The sequence below is a fragment of the Lethenteron reissneri genome, chromosome 1 (assembly GCF_015708825.2).
Source record: "Lethenteron reissneri isolate LAM-NWPU_2019-01 chromosome 1, ASM1570882v1, whole genome shotgun sequence".
Lineage (NCBI taxonomy): Eukaryota > Metazoa > Chordata > Hyperoartia > Petromyzontiformes > Petromyzontidae > Lethenteron > Lethenteron reissneri.
In genome coordinates, this window is record NC_083779.1 from 9,949,931 (window position 1) to 9,970,089 (window position 20,159).

Here is a 20,159-nt window from a genome sequence, read left to right on the forward strand (position 1 = left end):
TTGATGTATGTGCACCACTGCCAGCATCACTAGATCGCTTGTTTATTGGTTCACTATTATTGGTTCAAGCAACCCGGATTCTGCTGACGAGACACGGAACGTCGAAACCGGTACAGAATGTTCTTGTGTTGAACCAATACTCCTGATATTGTGCACTCCCAGAAGGTCTTGTGGCTTAACGGATGTTTGGACAATATTGCGTTGGGACAGCTGTGTGGAGGAGGCGGATCAACTGCTTGGTTTCTGTGTCGTTTACATTCTCCACGACGACGTTGATGAGCGGCTCGTGACAGGCGGAGTGACTGCTCGCCCCGTTCCACGAGGTCGTGGGGCTGGGAGAGGAGCGCACGCAACAGATGGGAACTCCATCCGCGTGTCCGGCGTGAAGTCGCAGCAATATACAGAGTACAACAATGCAGCAAATATAAATCGTCGCAAAACAACCATGTTACAAAACAAATTTAAAGCACAAACATTCAATGGAATAAAATAAACCCACGTGGCCTCGTGGGTGGCGGAGTGGCGGAGTCTCCCCCCACGTGACCGCCACTTTACAGGCCGGCGCGCCCCCCCCCCCCCCCCCCTAGAGGGAGGGGGGGTGTCGTGCGGAACCCTCCTGCGGCAGCACTTTGCCCTCGGCGCGGTTATCTCATCTCCCAAGGCGAGCACCTCCGCGCCATCTGCAGTCGTTCTTTGCTGGGTTACTCATTAACTGGGACCGTGACAACACGGCCCCATCCGGCGGCCCATTCCGTGCCGCCCCCCTCGGGCCACACACGCGAGGGACGCGCCGCGGGAACGGAGCGCGCAGCCATGGGCGCCGCGGCACTGGCCACGCTGGGGTGGGCGACGCTGGGGTGGGTGACGCTGGGGTGGATGCACGCCGGGGTAGACGGAAGGACGCCCGCCGTCTATACGATGAACGTCATTCTCATCGTGGATAACAACACCGCGTGGTCGATGAACACCGTTCGTCCCGCCATCGAGCTCGCCATGGATGACGTGAACACGAGACTGTTAGCAGGTGAGATCACGGCGAGGCACACCTGGGGGCAGCACGCACACCTGCACACACCCCACACACCCCAGTGTGTGTAGAGGGGCGTGCGCCGGAGAAGGGACCCCGAGTTAGACTCCAGTCCCCGGACTGGAGTCTAACTCGCGCGCGATTCGGCTTCGTGGAGATGCGACCGTAGCGCCGCGTCACACGGGTCCGAGTGTCCTGCCACTCACTCTGACCCCCCCCCCCCCCTGCGGCAACGCTCCCTGCCGCAGCTGCTGCCCGCCCCGCCTGGCACGCGCGCGACGCGGCGCGAGGCGGCGACGTCTGCCCCACCCAGCAGCGGGAGAGCAGCGCGATGTGGGGGGTCACGTCCCCATGTTGTCTCTGGGGCTGGGAGGGTTCGGGGGTTCGCTTCGCCTCCACGCGCCCGCGTGACCTCGCGCTTGCTCACTGAGTCGGCACCGTATGGGGTGGCAATTGCTGCAGTGCCCACCACGGGCCGTGCCCACCGCAGTCAGGCTGAGAGAGAATACCCTCGCCGCTTTCTCGACTCGCTTCCTGCTTGTGCTCATATTCCGTGCGTCCTCGACATCACGACGTCTCTATCGCAAACACCACTGCGCCCCTGTCTTACTCGAGCTACTCTACTTTTGCACGGCTCCCACGGTCGCCGTGCTCTCACATATTCATGATCGAGAGATAACACGCTGCGAGGGACACGTTGTGAGCATTGGTACCGATCAACCACGTGTGGGTCAGGAACCGTAATGGGTCAAACGAGTCATTCCCCTACCTCGGGTGCTTTGACTAATCGTCGCAATTTATCGTCTCGTCGTGTTTGTCGTGTTTTTATTTAGCCTGCGTGGCACCATTCGTATTCAAATAGAAACTGCACGAATCGATGTTCACCTTGGGGTTTCACGCAGCTGTTCACGTCGTGCGCCAGGATACAAATAAACTGCGCGACATTACCCCCCGCGCAGTAGCCCCGCACGACGGCTCGTGTCAACAGCTCGTAATAGGCGCGCTACTGGCAACAGCAGGGGCACTTCGGCCATAAACCAACTCGCGTGCGGGTTCGCGTCGCTACCTGCCCCAAGACCTGGCCCACTGCACGCTTTCAAATCCGATGTCTCACCACGAGAGGGAAACAACTCGGTGACGGCAAACGCGTCAGCATTCAAGTTTATTTGTTAACTCAGGCGATAACTCAAGAGAATGGGATGAGTCTTAAAATAATAGAAGCACAACACATATTAAATAAAGCATAACAACAAACCAAATATAAATCAGAGCAAAAATAACTGCATTCCAGAATAAACAACATTTAATTTCCAGTAACGAGAATCGGCACTTGAAACCCATTCACGGTTTAATGAAGCGATAGGAACATCAACTCCGGGTGGTCACTGCACTTCGTGCATAAACACACCAGACCATGCGTCCAGCAAGTGACGTGTTCGTCCAAAATATTTCATCTCGCATCAAACTGTGATGCAGACGGGAGAGTAAGCAAAGACATGTTTGAAGCGATGGAATCCCAGGAGTTTGGGGCATTCACAGGGAATGAAAGCCAACTGGTCAACAAAGCGGCGCAGACAACACTGGCTACAAGGAAACGAAGCCACGTATCTGATCCACGTCACAGAAAAACAATTAAGCAGATATGATTTCATAAAGAGACCAGGTGGCAGAAACGTAATGGATTATTACATCTGCATGTGTGGACTTTCGAGTGGTGCCCCTATTCGTTTGCATGTTTCCTCCCATACACCAAACACGCATTCCTGGCATCTCCCGATATAAACCCTTCTCGATAAAATATTGTGTTGATTCTCTGTGAGTATTTCCTGCATAAAAGGCATTGTTATAAAATTAGCAACATTTATGGGGCAGTCAACAGAAACGAGGAATTGCCACTGAGAGCGCAGGGATTGAAATGGAGGTGGGCACCACCCCTGCGCTCAGTTTCTCACTGATCGCACTGAACACCGATCGTCATCTCACGACGCTGCTTCCCACTCGTGGTGAGATACAAAGTGCGTTGGTTTTGAAAGTGTGCAGCGACGCTAACCTGCACACGAGGCGGTTTATGACCGAAGTGTCCCAGCTGTGGCACCTCCAATTAGCACGGTTGGCTGCATACGGTGCGAAAGAAGCTCAATGTGCATCGACACACGCAGCAGAAAGAGTTCTCACGCGCGCTGTCGTCTCACGCCAGGCACGGGCGTCAGGCTCAACGCAACGTTTGACTGCTACAGCTCCGAGTGGCTGGAGAGCAAAGCCTCGAGCTGCGAGGACACGGACTGCGAGGCCAGGGAGCTGGTCAAGGCGCTCAAGGTGAGGAGGACGCCTCGAGGCCCGACACGCACACAGCGCCGCGGCATCACGTGGCAGAGAGTCACGGTCCCCATGCACGCGCGTCTGACGAGGCCGCCTCAATCACTGCAAGGCAGGAAGCAGCGATGGTGCGAGACATCTCTGATGGATGCCCCTACATCTCCAGCTCTTTAAAGAGGGCCCTGCATGACCAATATTAACACGTTGTACCCGAATAGAGACGAGGATGTAATGGATGGAAAAAGAGCCAGGAACGGGAAAGAGAAGGGAGACCGGGATAAAAGTCCCCAAGATGGACAGAGAGGGCATGTCTCAAGATGAGCATCAGAAAAAGAGAAGGAGGAGTGCCAGGCAGGAAGTCGAGGACGAGAAAGAGTGACTGGGACGAGATGTCGGGATGAGAGGGTGATGAGAGGAGGAAGGAGCGAACAGAAGTGAGTCGCAAGGAGGAGCAGCGTCCGTTCTCACCGGGGGGCGGCGGTGAGAGTGTAGGGAATCAGTGGGAGTGGCCTCCCACAGAGAAGCCGCATTATATATGGGAGGCTTGAGCTGGATCGATACACATTTAAACATTGTGATTTTGCCCAAGGCAGTTCACGGGATCACGGGACCCTGCGTCTGTGTTGCTGCTCCAGCGATCACCTGCACGCACCGTGCCCTCTGGATGTTTACGAGGATCTGACCTCACGCGTGAATCGCAGGGCCTTGCGCATTTGCCAGCGAATGAACTGGAGGCTTTCTGGTTGAGTGCTATCAAGGTCAGGCCGGGGCTCTGCGGCTGTACTACTGCACGGACGTTGCGGACGTCATCGGCGGAGTGGGGGACTTGAACGCGGCGGCCCCCTTCTGGCTCCAGCCCCTCGCTGCCCCCCTTTGTCTTCCCAATGCAATGTTGGCTGATTACCTTTCAGCCCCCAGCTTTTCTGTCGCCCCCCATCAAAACTACTCCACGTACAATAACAATTCTTTATTTCAAATTGTCATGCTATGTATAAATTTATAATTGCTGTAAAACACCTGGGTGAAGGTGCTATATTAATCTCATTAAGATAAGAACATACATACGTACAAGTGGTATTGGCCAAACATCCCAATTTTGAAAAATCACCTGCTTATTACTCAATTAGGATCACACACTAACCATCGCCCCATAATTTGACAGCCTGGCAGTCTGTTATGCTGTTTATCATGATGTATACACTGTGTATCTTAGAGCCGTTCCTCGACCAACGACCGGATTTGGGAAAATAGTCCAGGTAGAGGCGATCAGATTTGGCTCTGCTGGGCTGAGGTCGCACAATAACTCGTGTGTGCGGCGGGGTGACATTCGTAAACGGTGCAGAACCCCTTGACACTCACTCAGCAGCGCTGTCTGTGTGCTCCTCACCGCAGGCCAACGATCAGCTGGGATGCGTGATCGTGGGCCCGTCCTGCCAGTACTCCTCCTACTCCCTTCTCAGGTGCGTGCGTTAGTGGAGAGAAAGGGAGTGGTAGTGCTGATTGTGGCTGGGTTGCAGCTGTCACTGTGCTGGACGGTGTGTCGAGCCCACGGGCTCTGTGTGAACGAGGCCCAGCTCCTTTATGGTTGGGGGGCCACCATAACTGTGATATTCACCGCCAAGGTGAGCGAGCTGCGTTTAACTAAAGTAGGTGCAGGGCCCACCGCAGCAGAAATGAAGCCGAGGCTGCGCTCTCGCTTGGGAACATCTGTCGTCGTGACGGCCGTGAAATGGATTTGTGTTTCCTTTGTAGGAGCCGTCGAGACGCTGGCCGTGCCGCGCGTGGCGAGCGGTCTCCGTCTCGGCGGCGGCCACGCACGCGGCCTGCAGGCTGGCGCCGCAGAGGCAACTGCGAGGCCTAATATTTGAATAATTCCTGGGCCTCTCTAAGGGCGACTCCGCTTTAAACGAAAACCTGGTATAGAGTGTAAAACATCAGCACTGGGGAGACAAAGGCAGCCCGACGTGATGTTGGCCACCCAACAGACTTAGTGAGGTTCTCCTGGGTAAATAAGCTTACATATATTCTTTGGGTCTTTCGGTAAAGTCACGTAGATAGGTTCAAAGAAAATAACAAAAAACTACGACGTTTCGATCACAACACAAGCGATTGAAACGTCGTAGTTTATTGTTATTTTCTTTGAACCTATCTACGTGACTTTACCGAAAGACCCAAAGAATATGAATTCGTGCAGTCACGAAAGCTTTAAGTCAAGCTCACGTATTTTATGTATTTAAAGTGTGACCGTGACCCGGACACGTGCGGCTGTCTGCGCCAGGTCCCAGAGCGTGTTCAATCGGCCCGTGATCGCGGCAGGCAGCTTCGGGCTATCCACTACCTACAGCGCCATCCTGAGCCGCACGCTCGTGCCTGCCACCAAGATTTCGACGATGCTCACGCGCCTGTGGGCGCACGCGGACGCGCGCAAGCAGTTCGCCTGGCGCACGGCCATTGTCTTCACCGAGGGCAACAACGACGCCAACGTCTGCTTCTGGTGGGCACCGCGCTCGCCTCACGCCGCCAAGGCAGCTTGCTGCCCGGTTGAGCGTCCAGGCATCGGTGCTCATGTCCTGTGTACGGCCCTTCAGAGTCGGTGGTAGGAATCCCACTGCTCTATGGTTGGGGCGAGTCTATCCAGAGGACAACCGCCATTGATCTTCCCCGCAAAGTGGTGCTCGTTTACTCATTGTGTCGACCCCGGAAGGAGAGGTGATGATTGGCTGAGTTGATCCTCGAACGGGATTTTAATTTGCCACCTTGCGACTATGATCCACTTGTTCCACCGCTCGGCCGCCTGGCGGGATCAGCATTGTGAGTTACGTGATGTAAACAGTAAATATGATAAACTTTCACTGAAGCTGGGTCCTCTTTGTTTCAGAGGGAACCTGCGTTACAGATGTGATTGCCCGTGCCGCCGCGACTCTGTGTACGTGTCTGCGGGTGAAGGTACCTGCAGGCCCTGCTCGAGAACGTGCAGGGGCCCCTGGGTCAGAATTTCATGTCGCTGCGCGGGCTGCTCGGCAAGGATCACGTCCTGGCGCTCGACACGTTCGCGCGCTTCAACACGACGCTCAGCGGGACGCGGCACAGCAACGGTACCGCGGGGCGGGGGTGCCGGGCGTGCGCCCACTCCGTAGCACGGCACGTGCCACCACGCCGAACTCTCCGCGTTTCGTGACCCCGCGATCTCCGCCCAACAGTGATCATCATGTGCGCCAGCCTGACCCGGGCGGAGGAGGTCATCAAGGGACTCGGGCACTTGTCTGCGGACACGCGCGAGCAACTGGTGTTCGTGGTGATCGACCTGTTTGGGTGAGCGTTCCCTGGGGGGTGGGGGGGGGGTCACCACGAGGCGCCCCCCCATACGGGGAAAGCTCTGCACTGCCGGATCCGTCGGCTCCTGGCTCGGGGGGCTGGGTTTTAATTCGGGCTGCTAAAACGTCAACCCACTAGCCGCTGCAAACCATTTACTGTGCCGGGAGCTGGTGACCGATTCCTGTGAACCGTAGGGAATGCGCTGATCGGCTCGTGCTGATGTACAAACTGGCGTGGTTCATTTGCTCCCGAATCTCAGTTAAAAGGTAAAGGTGCAAGCCTGCAAGTGCTCGCTCAATCCACTGCTGGCAGAAGGGCCTCCACTAGAGGGAGCTCTAGAATGCATTTGGTCGACTCTTGAACCAAGGTGCCTCCCTTCCCCATCCCCTCTCCCCCGCATCGTCCCTCTGCCCCTCTCTGCCCCCCATCCAGCCTGGACTACTATAAGACGTACGAGAACCACAGCTCGGCGCTGGAGCGAGCGCTCATCGTGACGCTGCCCGAGAGGCAGGCCACAGCCTTCGGCGAGAAATTCAACCTCACCGTGAGATGCGAGCGGCAGCGCGCGGCAGTCGCACCGTACTCTGCGCACTCCTCGGCTCTCGCCCCGTAACCAATTATAATGCTCCATCTCCGATTAGCACAGCTGGCTACGTGGGGTTGGCTACGTACGGTGTGGAAGAAGTTCAACAAACATACATATCTAAATCAGCTCAAGCTCCCGTAAATCACGTGACTTCTGTGTGACCATCCCCCCCATTCTGAATCCCTTCCCTCTCCTCACCACCCCTTGTGAAAACAGACACGGCTCCTTCGTGCAGCTCACTGCTGCCCGCTCCTTCTCTCTTCGCCCCCTCTGATCATCACCACCCTCTCATCCCCGACATCTTGGCCCTGCCATTCATTCTCCTCCATCTCCTGCCCGGTGCTCCTTTTTAGTCCTTGCTGCTAATCTTGAGCTGTGCACTGTTTGTCCGTCTTGAGGACTTCCAGCATAGCTTCCCTTTCCTGCTCCTCGTGTGGACTGTCTATTGACCTTTTGTGCCACCACTTTACTGCCCTTTTCGTGCTGTGACACGTGGACAAAGTTTGATTGACTATGCTTGATATTAATGCCACACTTACAACGCAGGGCTATCACAGGGCTTTACGCATTGCAGGTCACAACAACAACGCAACCACCACACTGCTGGTCACAACTCTTTATTTCTGTAATCTGAGCCTCTGTGTGTGGTGTGAACCTGGTCTCTGTGCTCGCTGTACTCTTTGTGCTCCGTCTCTGTGCTGCAGAGCAACCACTTCGTGGTGGGCTACTACGACAGCGTGCTGCTGTATGGCTCGGTGCTGCGCAGGGGCCTTCAGCAGGGCAGCTACTCGTGCAGCAGCGCGGACGCTCACAGTTTTCGAAATCTGCACTTCCAAGGTCGTTGCTAATGAAGTACCCGTCGAGGACGCTTGACAACGGAGTTGAGGCACACGTATATTTATTTAACAAGTTGCCAGTACAGGACAGCCCTAGAGGGGGTAGCGGCCCCCTCACCCGTATAACTCAGGGAATACCCCTAGCTATCCATAGCCTATCCCCTGAGTCCTCCACTAAGAGCTAGGGGAGGCTGTCTGGCCCGACACTGGTAATCGGGCTCGGTACCCGGAGTCCCAGAGCACTGGCTCTGGTTCACGGGACCACGCCACTGGCTCGAGCCTGATCCCGTGGGGCCCTGATAAGGGCGGCGATCAGGGGGAGTCCAGGGCTCTAGCTACGACGTCTTCCGACTTCTTAGCTTAACTATAACATAACTGACTAAGCCCATATAACGACCCCTTTTTATACCCAACCCTCCTTGAGGGGTGGGGCCCCGGGGGATCGTAACGCCGAACCAGCCCCCCCCCAGGGTGTCTGGCTCGGACGTCGCAGAGGGCATCTCCCTGTGCACACACGTAGCCCCGCCCACTGTGTTTCTTTCCCATAGGCTGCCATGCATAACGGCCCTCTCTCCAACATCCCTACATCACTCCCCCCCGCATAGCTCGCAGCCGTCCCGGCTGCAACAATTTCAACAAATGAATCTTTACCCCTTGACTCCCCCCGTGTGTGCCCCATATTTTCCATTTAACAGAACGAGAATTAACAACAACACTAACAATGCCCCTAAAGGGAGAACAAACCGACGCGCCCCCCCCCCCCGAATAAATACGAAATCCGTAGAGGCAAGATATGTACATTTCCCGGAACCCTCAGCGCACGCACAACACGCACACAAGACGCACACACACACACAGCCATAATACAACAACGCGCCAAGAGCGCCACACGAACGCAGCGTCCAGCAACAATAGCACACGAAAGTGTACCAGAAAACGCAAAAAAAAATAAAAAAAATTTTTTTTCTTATTTTCGTTTCGTTTTCACTTCTTGTTCGCGTTTCAGTGTTTTTATAAGAGTCTGCGCATTTTAGCGCGCGTCCTTGCCGCAGGCCCGTCACAAGGGCCAACCTCAGATGGCGGACCATTCGGTGGCCGCTGTCCCATCCGAGGCGAGTCCGCAATTGGAGTGGCGGGACCCTCGGCATCCCCCGTGAGGGATGTGCGCGAGCCCGTCATTCCGGGAGAACCTGGGGGCGGGGCAACCGGCAAGACGTCAGGTGAGATCAACAGAGGCGGACCCTCCGGGTCGGTCGACCCCTCACATGCTTGGCCCTGCGCGTGTGGAGCAGAGTCCCGCACCGCAACGAAGGGTTTTAGTCTAGAGGGGTGAACGAACCACCGGCGCCTCCCCCACTTGATACGAACGCACTGCGGTCGCAAAACCTCGACCACCTCGACGGGGCCCCGCCATGGCCGTACCAGTTTCGAGGAGGTCGCAAGCGGTACCTGGGGACAGTGCAGCCATGCCCTGTCCCCTGGCTTCCACTGCAGCACGTGCGCGCGCGCGAGTCTGAGGCGCTCATTCGCCTTTTGGCGCATGCGGGAATTGAGCATGGCAGCATCCCGCGCCTCAGTTAGCTTTTGAAGGTTAAATTTAACGTGCTCGTCCAATTTAATTTTACCTAGAGGCGCGGGGATCTGCAGCTGTGCCCGAACAGGTGGGTCATGTTCGCGACCATACATGAGAAAGAAGGGTGAAAATCCCGTGGCAGCATGGGGGGCCAATCGATATGCTGCCAGGACCCCTTGAATTTGCAAGTCCCAATTGGTCTGTGACTCCGAAACCAGGTGCGACAACATAGACGTGATGGTACGATGCAGACGCTCGACCATCCCGTCAGTTTGTGGGTGATAGGGAGAGGTACGAATCTTCTTTGTACCTAGGAGATCACAGACTTGTTTGAGGAGGTTCCCGGAAAAATTTTTACCCTGGTCGGTCAGCAGCCGCTCCGGAGCACCTTTGTCCATGACGTAGCCTTGGACAAAGGCGTCCACGATGGCTGCTGCCGACTGATTTGCCAGGGGCCAGGCCATAGGCCAGCGTGTGAAGTATTCGACCCCTGTTAGCAAATATCTATTGCCCCTAGGGGTGGCGGGAAACGGCCCCAGGATATCCAACGCTACGAGTTCGTTCACCCTGGAGACTGTGATGGACTGCAACGGCGGGTTCGACTCCCGAGCTGGTGGTTTGCGTTGCGCACACCGGGGGCATGCTGCCAGGAGATCCGTGACATCCCGTGTCATGCCCGGCCAAAAAAAAATCCAGCTGGAGCGAGGCGAGGGTCTTTTGGGTACCCAGGTGGAGGAGGCGCTCATGAGCAGCCCACACCACCTTACCCCGTAACCCCGCAGGAACTACCAGCCGGTGACGGTGGGATTTACCGTCCCAATGCATGAGCAAGCCCGCGTGTATTTCCCAATTGTCGGCATCACCCGTCCCACACCCCCTCTCCCTGGCGCGACGACGCAGCGCGAGGAGGGAGGCGTCCTCCATCTGGAGGCGTCCCCACTCAATCACAGGCAACCCAAGCAGGGAATCCCTTCCCTGTTTCCCGATCTCATCGGGGAGCGATGTGTCAACATCGGCGGCGGCCGCCAGGACTGGAACCGTCATGTCCCCAGCTGGCTTGCAACGCCCCGACCCCAGGAGGCATGCGCATTCGGAGGTGGTTGGCATGCGCGACAGAGCGTCCGCATTTGTGTGGCGAATGCCCTTACGATAGGTGGTGTCAAAATCGAAATCCTGGAGGACCTCCAGCCATCGGGACAATTGTCCCGATGGCTGTTGAACCTTCAGGGCGTACTGCAGTGCCGCATGATCCGTACGGACAGTGAAATGCTGACCGTACAGATATGGGCGGTACTGTTGGATGAAGAAAACAATTGCCAACAGTTCTCTACGGGTGACACAATATTTTTGCTCCGCTGGAGACAACACCCGACTGCCGTACGCAACCACCCGTTCCACGCCATCAACCACCTGGGAAAGCACGCCTCCGATACCTGTGTTGCTCGCGTCGGTGTCGAGCAAAAACGGCCTCGAAAAATCGGGGTAAGTCAAAGGAGGAGCCTTCACCAATGCATCCCGAAGGGAGCAGAAAGCTACTTCCTCATCCCGACCCCAGTGGAACCGAACCCCTTTTGATGTCAAAGCATGTAGGGGTTTGGCAATTGTAGCAAAATTAGCGACGAACCGTCGGTAATATGAAGCGAAGCCAATAAAACTCCTCACCTCCCCCACCGAGGTCGGAATTGGCCAGGAGCTGACACACTGCGTTTTGGCGGGATCGGTAGCAATACCCGAGCGCCCCACGATGTGCCCCAAATAACGCACTGACTCGCGAAACAAATAGCATTTTTGGGGCTTAAATTTCAAATTAGCAGCCCGCATCCTTTGGAAAACCGCCCGCAGCCTCTGGAGATGTTCGTCAAAGGTTCTTCCAAAAACAATTACGTCATCCAAATAAATCAGGCACGATTCCCATTGCAATCCAGCCAAAACCAATTCCATCAACCGCTGGAAGGTTGCCGGCGCTGAGTGTAAGCCCATCGGCAACCGGTTGAATTGGAACAGGCCGTGCGGTGTACGGAAAGCGGTTTTAGGCTTCGAATCATCGTCCAGAGGAAGCTGCCAGAATCCCGAAAGTAAATCTAGTGTGGAGAAGAATCGCGCTCCCGCCAAGGCGTCCAGCGATTCGTCCATCCGTGGGAGCGGGTATGCGTCGGCAACCGAAACCTTATTAAGGCGACGGAAATCTACGCAAAACCGCAACGAGCCATCCTGTTTCTTAACCAGGACAATCGGTGCTCCCCAAGGGCTGGTAGAGGGAGAGATAATGTCGGCGGCTAACATGTCATCGACAGCCGATTTGACATGGTCCTTTTCGGCGGGACTCAACCGAAAAGGATTTTGGCGAATAGGCGCGCTGTCACCCGTGTCAATATGGTGACGCAGCAGGTGAGTACAACCCAAATCGTATTTATTCCGACTGAAAACGTCGGAAAATTCCTTTAGCAGCGATCTAAGCCGTTGGCGCTCTAAATTGGACAGGTTCGTCGATCCCGCACAAAGCGCGTCGAGCCACCCTTCATCGCCGTCCGAATGCGGGTGCGTCCGAGCAGCAGTGTCAATGTGGTTCACGGCAGGTTCCTCGCAGGGCACCGGCGTCGCGTGAGCGAGCACAGTCCCTTGGGGAACCACTACTGTCTGCGACCCGACATTGAGGACCGCGATGAAGGGATCCTCGTCCCCCCTTACGATGGTCTGGGCCGGAATTAAATGAGGCCCATTAACCCCGGCCCTAGACGGCCCCAGCACAACACCCTGATCCCCAACACCCTTAGCGAAGGGCCTACGAAGTTTAAGAGGTACCAGCATTTGTGCCCCCGGCGGCACACGCACTGTTTTTACGACGAACGCCGGTACCGTCGCGAACGCCGTCCGAGTCGCTACAGGGGAAGGCAGGAACGCCATACGTCGCCCCGACGGAAGCTCAATGCATCCTTGGTCGATCAAAATACGAATTGGCATCCTGCCCAAGAAGTCCGTCCCCAGCAGGCACGGAACTGCCAGTGAGGAGGAGACAAAAATCGGCCCCGACAATTTGATGTCCCCGATAGAAATTTGCGCTCGAATCTGTCCCACGATGCCGAGAGAGCCCCCGTTAGCGGCATAGAAAGGGACATTAACCGGTAGCAAAGGACGGCTCTGCACCGGTAGAATATTGTAAATTAGTTCCGAAATAATTGTCGCCGATGCCCCTGTATCGACTATGATGCGTACCTCCACCCCATCAATGTAACCGACCACGGCCGACGATCCCGACGCCGCGGCCACCACGCGATGGGCCAACACGGACCACCGCTCGGGCTCGATTTGAGTCCCCGCAGTGATCCGTGCCGGTCCATCGCAGCGCCCCACCGGCCCCCCGTTCGTTACGGTGCGAGAGTGTGCGACAGGTGGGTGCGTTGGCCAAACATGTGAGGTGCCGCGACTCGCCGGATCATGGTGCTGGAGCTTGGGAGGAGGAAGAGGAGGGCCGGCGTCCTGTCGAGGCGTCGTCCCCCGCTGTCGAGGAGAACGGCACCCCGAGGCGACATGGCCCCGGATGCCGCAGTTGAAGCACCGCGGGAGCGCCGATGGAGACGATGGACGGTCGAAACGCCTCGGCCCGTCCCGACCCGGCCGCGCCCCCGTCGTCTGTTGCCGTCGATGGTCGACGGCATAAAGTTCTTCTGACGGAAGGGTGGCTGCAGCCACCGCACGCCCAGCCGATGCCCTGTTTGCCTTTCGCCGCTGCTGCAGAAGGTTGGCGTGGAGGAGTCGCGCAGCCTGGAGGGAGGTCATTTCTGCATCCCCTTGTGCGATGACGACGATGTCGAGGTCGTCCGCCAAGAGGAGGATCTTCTCCGCGACCATTGCGTCCACGCCGTCGTCGTCCATGCGGGGAAAGGCTGTTTTTGCCAGCGCCAGAAGACTTGTCCGGAAAGCCAGAGGCGACTCTTTTTCACCCCGCCTGCGATCGTAGAACTGCTGACGGCATTCGGCTGAAGGTCCATAGACCCCGGCCAGCAGCTGTAGCGCCATTGGTAATGTAGCCCGCTTCTCTTTTGGCGCCGACGTGAGTGCGGCGAGCGCGTCCCCATCGAGGAGCGCCGGCAGCGCGCAAAGGGCCTCCTCGTCGGACCACCGCGCCATCTCCTGATGGGCGAGGAAGCGTCGCCGGAAGCCGCCCCAGTCACCCTCCGCACCGATGAATTCCTTCAGCGGGGGCAGCCTTTGGTGAAGCGCAGCGGTCGATGTGGACTCCCGCAGGTTGCTTTCACCTCCCTTTGGCGGTGCCTCGGCGCGACTGGCCGATGGCATCGCCTGTCGCGGCAGCGATGACGCATCCTTCGGCTGCGATGACGCTGCAGCCCCGGCGACGGCGATGTCGGAGCCGATGTCTAAGCTGGCCACGCCCCGAACAGCCGCGGCGTCCATGGCGGGAAATTCAAATTGTGAAGTCGCTGAAATGGCGGGAAAGTGCTCCGGCCGCCGGTTCTCCTCGCCCTGCGGTGGACCACCAGCCCCCAACCGCGTAATGCCTTCCAGTGTGGCGGCAGCGGCATAAAGTAGCTCCGCCAGCCGTTCGTGAGCCAGTCGTAGTGCATCTGGCTGCGGCCCCTCTCCATGCTGACGTCCCGGTGAGAAGGCGCCAGGCTCCGGCTGCACCCCATCTTGTTGCTCTGTCTCGGGCTCGGCGATCTCCGCGGCGTCCTCCTCTTGTGGTACCCTGGTCCGAGCTGTATGGCGCGTTTCCATTTTTACCACTTCTGACGCCAGATGAAGTACCCGTCGAGGACGCTTGACAACGGAGTTGAGGCACACGTATATTTATTTAACAAGTTGCCAGTACAGGACAGCCCTAGAGGGGGTAGCGGCCCCCTCACCCGTATAACTCAGGGAATACCCCTAGCTATCCATAGCCTATCCCCTGAGTCCTCCACTAAGAGCTAGGGGAGGCTGTCTGGCCCGACACTGGTAATCGGGCTCGGTACCCGGAGTCCCAGAGCACTGGCTCTGGTTCACGGGACCACGCCACTGGCTCGAGCCTGATCCCGTGGGGCCCTGATAAGGGCGGCGATCAGGGGGAGTCCAGGGCTCTAGCTACGACGTCTTCCGACTTCTTAGCTTAACTATAACATAACTGACTAAGCCCATATAACGACCCCTTTTTATACCCAACCCTCCTTGAGGGGTGGGGCCCCGGGGGATCGTAACGCCGAACCAGCCCCCCCCCAGGGTGTCTGGCTCGGACGTCGCAGAGGGCATCTCCCTGTGCACACACGTAGCCCCGCCCACTGTGTTTCTTTCCCATAGGCTGCCATGCATAACGGCCCTCTCTCCAACATCCCTACACTAACACACGACCCCACGGCATGCTGCAGTGCCACCGCGTATAGACAAGGGTAGTTGTGTTACCGGTAACCGCGTGAAGAAAATGGTTAAACCTGTTTCATCGCTTGTATAGAGACGTCTCGCGCATTTGGTTATTCACTGGGATGTGAAGGCAGCTGCTGCTATCGCAGCGGTGGTGCGGCTGTGAGCAGTGCGCCAGACTCAGACCCCATAGGTCGCCGGTTCGATTTCATCTCCTGGTGTGTGACGGGACAGGGGCACGTGATGACGCGTCGCTCCGTGTGACAGGACAAGGGCACGTGGTGATACATCGCCCCGTGTGATGGAACAGGGGCACGTTGTGACGCGTCGCTCCGTGTGACAGGACAAGGGCACGTTGTGACGCGTCGCCCCATGTGACGCGACAGGGGCACGTGGTAACACGTCGCCGTGTGTGATGGGACAGGCCTGGAGGAGGAAATCTATCTCGATGAGAACGGCGACCGGGACACGAATATTAAGATCCTCAACCTCCGCGGCAACAAGGTTCCCCTCCATATGCCAGCACCAGAGGCTGGCGCCGAGTTGCCAGCCTCATTGCTCATTCTTCATCAGCAACACTGCCTTCAAAGAAAACAACGGCCCTTCTTCATGGCATATGCGCTTAATCAGGGCCATTTCCTGAAACGTCACCAATTGCATATTTATTTTATTTACTTTATCAACATTTTTGATGTGCAGTTCATTCCAACCATAAACATGCGGTCCGGCGCTATAAGTCGTGCTCGAGTTAAAGAGCTCATTGCTGGGATTGTTCTGGGTTGGCTAAGCTTTTGTCAAAAATAAACACGTGGTGGGTTGGTAAGAGGAGGTGGGGTAGTGGGTGAAATGTGGGAGGGCAGGGATCTGCGCATGTTGGCTGGGGGTGATCTAATACAGTGTACAAGGTGTGGAGTGCTCTTCCTTTTAAGTAAGTGCTCATAGCGCATTATGTGCGATGCAGAAGGGCCATTGCCTAAAACGTCACCTACTTTTCGATTTAAAGCTTTCGTGACTGCAGGGATTCATCTTCTTGGTTCTTTCGGTAAAGTCACGTAGAAGGGAAGTAATAAAATAATAAAATAAAACATAATAAAACAATTCTCACGACGTTTCGGCCACAACGCAAGCAGCCGTCCTCAGGTGAAACCAGGTCCGTCGAGGCGACAGAGTCTGAATGAAACAGCACACGAGCTTGGAGTATATATATAAGCTGGGCGCATTGACAAAGGAATTTGCATATCAAAAGGAATTTAGCATATTTATGGGAAATGCAGGAATGTGATTAGTACTGCATATGCATGTGCATTATGCAGGATTAACAGCATCAAAGAGAGCTGCAGTTACTGCTGCTGCAGTTTCTGCTGCTGCTGCAGTTGCTGCTGCTGCTGCAGTTGCTGCTGCTGCTGCACTTGCTGCTGCTGCTGCACTTGCTGCTGCTGCTGCACTTGCTGCTGCTGCTGCAGTTGCTGCCTTATCCATTTTAATATAACACTATGTATTATTCTACCCACCCTAATGTGTATCATACTGCTATATGTTTACTGTACAATTACGACACCATACATTACTCTGCACACTGCACCATGCCAGTGAGTGGAACGCGGTCTGAAAGTCACCGTAAACGTGAACACAATCAGTTAAGATCCGAAATGGTTTATTACGTCCTTCCAATGATTGCTAAGCCAGAATCCATCTTCTCGGTTGAAATTGTCTCTGTGTTTGTATATGTGGATCGCCTCATGAACGAATCTCTCATGATAGCCAGATGGCTTGCAGAGAACCTCTGTCTTGCAGAAGTCAATGTCATGTGAGCCCACTGAATTGTAACAGTGATCTGCCACGGCTGAGGTGTTTGTCCTACCGTGTTTCAGGTCTGCCTTATGTTCACAGATGCGGTCCGAGACATGTCGTTTGGTTTCCCCAATGTAACTGCTACCACAGAGGCAACTTAGTTTGTAGACGCCAGGGTACTGTATGTCTGGAACCACATCTTTTACAGACGGGACCAGATCACGGATTTTATGTACTGTGTTGAATCGGACCTGGATCTTGTGTTTAATCAGGATTTTGGAGATCTTTTTTGTGACCCCAGCAATGTAGGGTAAGGTGATGGTCTTGAAAGGCTCCTCAACAGGATCCTTCTTGATGGTTGGAGTGATGGCTTTGCGGATTGTGTAGTCGGAGTAACCATTAGCCTTAAGAGCTTGGCGTACGTGTTTGAGTTCACTGTAAATGTGTTCATGGTCGGAGATGCATTGGGCTCTATGATATAGAGTCTTGATGAGGGAATTCTTCTGGGATGGATGGTGGTGGGAATCCGGTTTAGATAGCATCCGTGTGGGTGGCTTTCCTGTAGACAGAGTGGCTCATTGAACCATCAGGTCTCCTTTTGATTAGGACATCCAAGCTACCCTTTTTGGATGTCCTAATCAAAAGGAGACCTGATGGTTCAATGAGCCACTCTGTCTACAGGAAAGCCACCCACACGGATGCTTATCTAAAACCGGATTCCCACCACCATCCATCCCAGAAGAATTCCCTCATCAAGACTCTATATCATAGAGCCCAATGCATCTCCGACCATGAACACATTTCCAGTGAACTCAAACACGTACGCCAAGCTCTTAAGGCTAATGGTTACTCCGACTACACAATCCGCAAAGCCATCACTCCAACCATCAAGAAGGATCCTGTTGAGGAGCCTTTCAAGACCATCACCTTACCCTACATTGCTGGGGTCACAAAAAAGATCTCCAAAATCCTGATTAAACACAAGATCCAGGTCCGATTCAACACAGTACATAAAATCCGTGATCTGGTCCCGTCTGTAAAAGATGTGGTTCCAGACATACAGTACCCTGGCGTCTACAAACTAAGTTGCCTATGTGGTAGCAGTTACATTGGGGAAACCAAACGACATGTCTCGGACCGCATCCGTGAACATAAGGCAGACCTGAAACACGGTAGGACAAACACCTCAGCCGTGGCAGATCACTGTTACAATTCAGTGGGCTCACATGACATTGACTTCTCCAAGACAGAGGTTCTCTGCAAGCCATCTGGCTATCATGAGAGATTCGTTCATGAGGCGATCCACATATACAAACACAGAGACAATTTCAACCGAGAAGATGGATTCTGGCTTAGCAATCATTGGAAGGACGTAATAAACCATTTCGGATCTTAACTGATTGTGTTCACGTTTACGGTGACTTTCAGACCGCGTTCCACTCACTGGCATGGTGCAGTGTGCAGAGTAATGTATGGTGTCGTAATTGTACAGTAAACATATAGCAGTATGATACACATTAGGGTGGGTAGAATAATACATAGTGTTATATTAAAATGGATAAGGCAGCAACTGCAGCAGCAGCAGCAAGTGCAGCAGCAGCAGCAAGTGCAGCAGCAGCAGCAAGTGCAGCAGCAGCAGCAACTGCAGCAACAGCAGCAACTGCAGCAGCAGCAGAAACTGCAGCAGCAGTAACTGCAGCTCCCTTTGATGCTGTTAATCCTGCATAATGCACATGCATATGCAGTACTAATCACATTCCTGCATTTCCCATAAATATGCTAAATTCTTTTTGATATGCAAATTCCTTTGTCAATGCGCCCAGCTTATATATATACTCCAAGCTCGTGTGCTGTTTCATTCAGACTCTGTCGCCTCGACGGACCTGGTTTTCACCTGAGGACGGCTGCTTGCGTTGTGCCGAAACGTCGTGAGAATTGTTTATTATGTTTTATTTTTATATTTTATTACTTCCCTTCTACGTGACTTTACCGAAAGAACCAAGAAGACGTCACCTACTTTATACGCAGTACTTCCCTTACGGCCACGGTGTTATTAATGAATGTGTTGAGTTTAATTGTTTTTGTAACTTGTGCACCACTGCCAACACAGCATCACCACATAGTTTAACTTGTTAGCAATTCCACCTTTGGTCATCACCAGCGATATAGTCCACTGTCTGCCGATGTGTACGCGTGGCGTGCACATTTACGTGCGTGTGTGGCCGAGGTGAACGCTGCATCCTCACTGCGTGTGCGGCGCTCCTCTCCGTGTGTGCGGGGATAGTTTGAGGAGGTGTGGGACTACTCCACGGGCCTGGGCACCTTCCTCCTGGCAGAAGAACGTGACACTACCCTGGCTGGGCAACCAGCTGCCGGACGACACCCCCAATTGTACGTGCCCTCCCCCCTCCACCCCTTGCCACCCCCACTGATGAATTAGCTCCTTGGGTCATAGGGGTGTGAAAGCCTGCTCTTGTCAACTGAGGTCGCCACCCATCCGGGTGTGACCCGGTACAGTCCAGTAATTGGCTTCTGCTGTATTTAGATGGCAGGGATTGATTTGTACCAAGATCTGGTGCTGGTGACTGTGTTCAACTCCGTCGTAGGAGACTGCACAATGTTGCTGACAGGCCTAGGCCGACTGAGATGCGTGTCCGGGCTCACTCTGCATGGAAGAGGTGGCGACCCTAACTCACTACTCCAGAATGTCCTATCTTTCACGAGATGCGCTAGTCCCAGTGTTGTTGTTGGGTGATGGAAGCTACATCATGAGGCACTGGATTGAATGACTGTGTAAACGAGATACCCCATCCCCAAGGGAGTTTCTAGATGAAATATATTTATGGGAAAGTGATTACACAATACATTGCACTGCTCACTCAGCGCTGGTCGTGGCCCTTCCCCTCAGTTTGCCTGCTCCACTTCCCTTTATTTGCCTCATGTTGTCCGCATTCTTTATTGTCATCTCGTTCCATCCTCTCCTGGATGGGTCCCGTGGGCTGTGCGTTTGCCACTCAGCGCCGAAGATGATGGAGGTGGTGAAGATCGCGCTGGTGGCCGTGTGCAGCCTCCTTTTCCTGCTCTTTCTCGGATTCATCATCATGTGGAGGTGACGACTTCTCATGCCATTCCAAAACCACCACAACCACCATAAACACCACTATCCACCACCACCAACAACAACCACCACCATTCTCCACTAAGTGGCGGTGACGTCACCACGATGCTTGTGCCAGGCCATGTGCACCTTGAGGCCACGTGAAGTGTCGAACACCCGCTGGCAGGAGGTCACGGGGCAGACCCAGGTGCCACGGGTCGACTGACTGAGACGGCTGCCTGATACACCACCTGTGCCCCTACTTT

General features: G+C 54.9%; 1 protein-coding gene across 1 annotated transcript; it reads left to right on the plus strand.

The window, feature by feature from the left end:
- The first annotated feature begins 794 nt into the window (after positions 1-794).
- On the plus strand, positions 795-19,909 carry LOC133342037 (guanylyl cyclase C-like). The gene is made up of 11 exons (XM_061550958.1): positions 795-1,024; positions 3,225-3,343; positions 4,736-4,803; positions 5,622-5,837; positions 6,290-6,438; positions 6,544-6,655; positions 7,091-7,202; positions 7,949-8,081; positions 15,430-15,509; positions 19,081-19,138; positions 19,815-19,909. The coding sequence occupies exons 1-11, from the start codon at positions 814-816 to the stop codon at positions 19,907-19,909; spliced, it is 1,353 nt and encodes a 450-aa protein (XP_061406942.1). The 5' UTR covers positions 795-813.
- The last annotated feature ends 250 nt before the right edge of the window (positions 19,910-20,159 follow it).